General features: G+C 60.2%; 1 protein-coding gene across 4 annotated transcripts in view; it reads left to right on the plus strand.

Moving 5' to 3' along the window:
- The window catches only part of GRIK5 (glutamate ionotropic receptor kainate type subunit 5), a 52,095-nt gene extending 49,618 nt beyond the window's left edge, over window positions 1-2,477 (plus strand). For all 4 annotated transcript variants that reach the window (XM_072776216.1, XM_072776212.1, XM_072776218.1 and 1 more), the window contains one exon: window positions 1,463-2,477. In XM_072776216.1, coding sequence (XP_072632317.1) covers window positions 1,463-1,891 — 429 coding nt within the window. In that variant the 3' untranslated portion in view covers window positions 1,892-2,477. The remainder of the gene's footprint in view (window positions 1-1,462) is intronic.
- The last annotated feature ends 4,161 nt before the right edge of the window (window positions 2,478-6,638 follow it).

Raw genomic sequence — 6,638 nt, forward strand, 5'->3', positions numbered from 1 at the left:
GAAGCCAAAATGTCAGCTGACTAGTTAGCTGACTAGCCATATTCTGTTGGTCACACAGCAGCCCAGATACAAAGACAGAGGGGACTACACTGGAGGGGGGGCACTGGAAGGCAGGACCCTGGAGTTGCCTGCCATAACCCCCCAGTGTGCATCCCTCACAGGGACTTCTCCCTGGACCTAGGGTTTGTAAACTCAGCCCCGTACTCGACATCTGCCCATGGATGTCTGACAGGTAGCCCACGGAACATCACGTGGCCAGTGCAGAGCTCCTGCCCACGCAGCAGACAGCACAGTCATTCGTTTGCTCAGGCCAAGATGGGATTACCCTTCACTCTCCCCTCTCTCTCAGTCCTCCCCCGGATCTCTCAGCCAGTCCTGTTGGCTCCACCTTCGAAAAATACCCAGGATCCAGCCCCTGCTCAGCTCCTCGGCCACTGCCACTCAGCTTGCCCTTGGCCTCCCTAGTCTCTTCTTAACACGGCACCAGAGAGCCTGTGAAAGTACAGTAGTCCTCTCCTTAAAACTCTCCAGTGCCTCCCACCTGACTGGGAACCAAACCCTTACAACAGCCTAGGGACTGCATTCCTCCTCTTCTCTCCATCCCCCCGCATCTCCCATCCCCCCTGCATCTCCCTTCGGTTCCAGCCACCCTGCCCTGCTTATAGGTCCCCCCTCCCCCCACACCTTTGACCTGCTACGGCATCCACCTGCTTTCCTCCCAGGCTCCGGTCTTTTTTTTTTTTTTTTTTTTTTTATGATTTTATTTATTCATTAGAGACATAGGGAGAACCAGGCTCCCTGCGGGGAGCCCAATGCAGGACTTGATCCCACGACCCCCGGGATCACGACCTGAGCCAAAGGCAGGTGTTCAATCACTGAGACATCCAGGTGCCCCTCAGCATCCAGTCTTACTGAAGATCCTCCTCGCAATGAGTGTTCCCTGACCTCCCTTCTGCAGATGCAGCATCACTCCCTGCACCTCTCTTCCCGGTTTTATTTTTCTCCAAACCACTCATCACCAGCTAACAGGCTACCTACATTTACAGTTTTGTTTTTTGTTTTTGTTTTTGTCTCTGCACGCTGGAACCCAACCTCCATGAGGGCAGGGACTTGTGTCTGTTTGGTTCTCTGCATACAGCAGGCGCTCAGGAAATGTATTGCAGGAATGGTAGCATGAATGAGAGGTAAAAGATGGAAAAGAAGCAGGAGGTGGTCAGAGACTTAAGAGTGATAAGAAAGGGAGAGAGAGGAGCCTAGACAGAAGGTGAGGGCTACTTGGGGAGAAACCCTGGGAACGGAAGGGGAGAGAGAAGCGGAGAGACCGAGGAATGGAGAGGTGAGACGGGGGCGGGGAACAGGGGATGAGAGGGGAAAGGAGAGGAGGAGGGGAGACGCAGAAGCCAGGCGAGGGGCGGCGGCGCCCGGCCGGTGACCACCGCGCCCCGCCCCGCGCCGCCCACAGGTGTCGGTGTGCCAGGAGATGCTGCAGGAGCTGCGGCACGCGGTGTCTTGCCGCAAGACGTCGCGGTCCCGCCGGCGCCGGCGCCCGGGCGGCCCGAGCCGGGCCCTGCTGTCGCTGCGCGCGGTCCGCGAGATGCGCCTCAGCAACGGCAAGCTCTACTCGGCCGGCGCGGGCGGGGAGGCGGGCGGCGCGCACGGAGGGCCCCAGCGCCTCCTGGACGACCCGGGGCCGCCCGGCGGGGCACGGCCCGCCGCCCCCACGCCCTGCACCCACGTGCGCGTCTGCCAGGAGTGTCGGCGCATCCAGGCGCTGCGGGCGTCCGGGGCCGGCGCGCCCCCGCGTGGCCTTGGCGCCCCCGCCGAAGCCACCAGCCCGCCCCGGCCGCGGCCCGGCCCCGCCGGCCCCCGCGAGCTGGCGGAGCACGAGTGACCGCGGGCGGAGCCGGGCTGGCGGCCGGACTGATCGCAGGGACGGGGCCCGCCCCAGGCCCGGGCCGCCCCCCCTCCCCCGCCACCGCTTCCCCAGTGGGGCAAGGGACGGGACTTTGCGCCCCGGTGCGCGGGACGCCGCGATTTTGCCTTCGGCTCACGGTGAAGTCCGAGGCCCGGCTCCGGAGCCTGCCTGCGCCCCCTAGTGGACTCGCCAGAGGGTGCCGCGGACCCTGCCCTCCGCCCCCGACTGCGGACAGGAGCGCAGGAACCGAGGACTTCAGGGGCCGGGGACTGCGGGGCCCCTCCAGAAGCGGAAAGCAGTCCGCGAGGAGAGCCCCATCCTGGAACTGCTCAGGCTCCCCAAGACTTGACACAGCCCTCCCCACTTCTGGAGGAGGGGAGGGCCTCTGGGCGGATGGGTGTCCCCTGGCGCCCCTAAACTCTTCTCTTTCTCTCTTTTTTTTGGGGAGAAACCTCGGAATTTCTATGAGACCCCCCCAGGGAGGAGGTCAGTTGGGCCCCCATCCCTCCCGCTGCCACACCCCAGTCCCTGTTGGAATAAAAAAAAGAACAAAACCCCAAAACTGGGGATACCTGGGTCTCATTTCCTGGGGATGTGAGGGCATTAAGGCTTGGGCTCCCCACGGAGTCTGCTGAGAACCACACACTGGATGGTCACTCTTGGACTCTCTCCACCCTTGGGCCCTGCCCTCAGGCAGCAGGTCAGCCCAGGTCCTGGCAGCTGGCCCCTCTCCACTGACCTTCTCTCAGGACAGAAGGAGGCTGCAACTGAGACCCTGAGACAGATGGAGAAAAATGCAGGAATCTGGAGAGGCGGAGACACCAGGGAACAGAGACACAGAAAGATAGAAACCAGATGGGGTTGGGGGCGGGGAGGGCGAGGGAACTGCTTAGTGTGGTGGTGCCTGGAGTGGCCACACAGTGCCAAGTGTGTGCTTGGGCCAGGGTGATGTGGTGACTTTTTCATCGTGGGCGTGTGTGTGTGTGTGTGTGTGTGTACACCCAGGAGGCCATCTTCAACTGTCTGTGACTGTGGCCCTGTGTTTCTGTGGAAAGTGTGCCTCCCCAGCCCCCAAGAGAGGAAGTGAGAAATCCCAGTGGAGAGGGGGTGGCTGAAGGGCTGGTGGAGCAGGGAGAGGGGTGGGTCTGCTTTCCGTCCCCGCCTTCCCCCGCCCCGCTGGAGGTTTCCACTGGAAACTGCAGCTGAGAAAGGACGCGTGAAGGTCACACAGCAAGAGCCATAACGAGGCCGAGTAGAAGGGGGAGAGATGGAGAGGTGGGAAGAGAGGAAGAGAGATAGGGCAGTGGTGGCGGGGAGAGAAAGAGAGAAACAAGGAGGGGGCAGAGAGGGAGGGAGAGAGAGAGGGAGCCAAGAGGGGGGAGAAACAGAGGGAGACCCACCGTGATTAGGAGAGATAGAATGGAGATGGGGACAGGGTACTACCGAGGCAGACGGGGAGACAGATGAAGCAGGGAAGTTATGAGACCCACTCCCCCCACCCCCCGGGAACTGGGGCTGAGAGAAGCAGAGATGGAGGTGGGACTAGAGAGGGAGGCTAGAGATGAGAAGCCAAGGAAAACTAGATGGAGAGGGGAGGGGGCCGCAGCGGTGAGGAAAGCCAGAGGCTGGGCTCTCCCCGGCAGGCTGCCCGAGCCCGGGAGCTGTCCGTTCAGCACCGGCCAGGCGGGGACTGGCGCCTGGGCCCGCCTGCCTTGGAGGTGCGTGGGCGGGCCCCTTCCTGGAGACCCCGCCCGACACACAGCACCCCCAGTCTCCACCCAGCCCCTCCTGTGTCTCCGGCCCTTGCTGTGTGTGTGCATCCCCCTCGGGGACAGGTGTGGGGGTGGGCTCGAGTCAGGGTCTCTTGTCCCCACATCTATTGTACAGACTTTAATCAATGTCTCTGCCCTTGGGCCAGACTCTGGGTCTGTTGAGGTGACTAGAATATGATTGCAATGATTGCAGGCATTTCCGGTCTCTCCAGCTCTCTGTCCCCATACCATGCTGCTGATCCGTGGGGTCTTCTCCCCATTTCCCAGTCTCCCCACCCCTCCCCCTTTCTCCTCCAAGTATCCCCCAGTCTTGATCTCCGAGACTCCCATTTGCCAAATGTGTCTCTGCCAGGCTCTCTATGTCCCTGTGGTTCTCTGTCACCTTCACTGAGTAATTCTGTTGCTCTGTTTCCCTCCGTCTGTTTTCTCATCTGTCTTTGCCCATCTCTCTATCTGTATCTGCCCTACTTGGTTCTGAACTGTGTCCATTTCTCCTCTTAAGTCTCTCCTTATGTCTCGCTCACTGAGCTCCCTTGTCCCTGTCCATCCCTGTGACCTTCCTAAGTCTTCTCTCCTCCCCCCCCCCCCCAACTTCCGCAGAGCCTCGCGCTGGGAGCACGGTGCACAGTCATCAGTCTCACCAGGCTCGTGTCTGAGGAGGGAGTGCATAAAGGGGGACATGAGCCTGTATCTGGGGTATCGTGTGGGGGGCCGAGGCTTCCCCCAGCCTAATGGGAGAACAGAGAGAGTGAGAGAGAGAGCCTAGAATCTCCTGGGATCCAAACACCTTGAGGCATGTCTGTCCTCTGAACCACCTTGCCTGTGGTCCAGGCCCATCCCTGCCAGAAACAGACAAGGGGGACAGAGATGATATGTTGACAGATCCTCCCCGCACCACACACACACCCAGGAAGGGGGCAGAATTGCAGAGGGGACCTGGGGGCCAACCACCTGGGCTAGAAGATATGGCTCCCCCCCCTTCCTCAGTCTCCATGGAGACAGGCCAGGTCTGCAGGCCCAGCCTCCTTTGCTGCATATTCGGCCTCCCTATTACCATGGCAACAAGGGACAGCTGGGAGGGATAGGGATGGGTCAGAGTACAGGATTGGGCTGAGGCTCTGGGTGCTGGGGAAAGACAAGGAAGCTGGCTCCTGCCCCCTTTACTCTCAGGCCCTGTCTCCTTGTCCATGTTTGTCTCTCTTCCGCTTTGAATCTCTGTTTCTCTCTTATCTTTTTGTATGTCTCACTCTGGCTTTTAGCCTTTCACATATTTCCCTGATCAGGCCCTTAACCTTCACTACCCAGACCCTATCCACACCAGGCTCACTCTGTGCCCCTTGCCTGTGTCCCCCACGCCTCCACTCCCACAGGTGGGGAGAATACCCACATCCTGAGAAAGCTACAAGGACGGGCTTTCCCTTGCTCTCTGCCCCCTTCCACAATCGCCAAGGAAAGTCTGAGCTGTTCCTCAGAGAGCAAAGTGTGGGGGTGAGAGACTGACACCTCAGGCCTCAATGGGTGCCTGATCGGGTATTGTGTGTATGTGGTGGGCCTGGGGTGTGTATGCTAGCTAAGTGCGTGTGTGTGCGCGCACACACCGAGATGGGATGTGTGTGGCATCTGGGTGGGGGCATTGGGGCGTGTTTGCAGGTGCAGCAGAGGTGTATGTGATAGCACTGCAATACGTGATGTGTGTAGTGTGGGAAGTGTGTGGGATGGCGTCATGTGCTCTGTTTCTGTGAATTATTGTTCTGTGTGTGAGTCTGTGTGCACCTTTTTGTCTGTCATTCACAATTAGCCATGCTTTGGCAGTTACGCCCTGTGGTCTTCTGCTCCCTGGGGAGGAGTGTGTGTGTGTGGTTATATGTGTGCCTTTGTGTGACTCTGCAGCAACATCCACAAAGGCTCATGGGGTGTGTGAGGCAGTGTGTGGCCTGTGCGTGTGTGATGCTGCTGAGTGTGGGGATGTGTTGGTCTTTGGGTTTATGGGTCAATTGGTTGTGGGTCTCTATGTGAAATGGGACATGGCAGGGTATGGTGGAGTGTACAATGTGCATGTCTGTGATGTAGTGTTCGGAGGGTGTGTGTCAATCCACACGGCAGCTTATGACTGTGATTGTGATTCTGTTGTGGTGTGATGGGAGATGCATTTTATTTCCATGCTGGTGAATCTCTGGGATTGTGTGATGGGGTTGTGTGGTATGTGTGTGAGGGTCCAAGCAGGTGTGTTCTGGAATGTGACGGTGAAACTGTGGTGATGTGTGATGAGGTGGTAGATGTGTGTGTCCTCCCTATCTGGGCTCTGTGGGTGATGGTTATGTGTGAGTGTGAGGTTTGGTGGGGTCCTCTGGCTGGGATGTATCCTCTGTGTACCTGTACAGTTGTGTCTCCCTGGATAACTCTGCCATTATGTGTGTGTGGGGGGGGGGGAGGTGGGGCACACTAGTGAGCGGGCCTCCTTTCCCCTCTGCAGCACCCCTCCTTATTGGGGGGTCTTCCTTGCCTCTGAGGGCCCCTCCAACTCCTGAACAGCACCCCTACAAGGTCTCCAGCCACCCCCTCCACCTCACTGCGGAAGGAGGTGCTCTGGGCCACCCCCCCCCCCGCCCTCTTGTGGCAGTTTACGGAGGGGGCTCGCCTCCCACCCGGTGTCCACCTCCCGCCGCGCAGCCCCTCTCCCTGTGGCAACACCCCCACCATAAGGGGATTTTCGGGGCGCTCTCCGTCCGAGCGCCCCTTCCTCGGAAGCGCCACCCCCATGGCGGGGCTCTCGGGGCTCCTCACTGCGGGGTCTCCGGGATCCCCCGCTGCTGCAGCGCTCCCCCTCCTCGGCCGAGCCGCCACTTTGCGGAGGCTGGGGGCGGGGAGGACAGCTGCAGTGCCGGGGGCGGGGCCGCGGGCCATCCGTCAGGGCGGCGGCGCTCCTGATTGGCCGGCGCCGGCCCCCCCGC

This window comes from Canis lupus, chromosome 1 (assembly GCF_048164855.1).
Source record: "Canis lupus baileyi chromosome 1, mCanLup2.hap1, whole genome shotgun sequence".
NCBI lineage: Eukaryota > Metazoa > Chordata > Mammalia > Carnivora > Canidae > Canis > Canis lupus.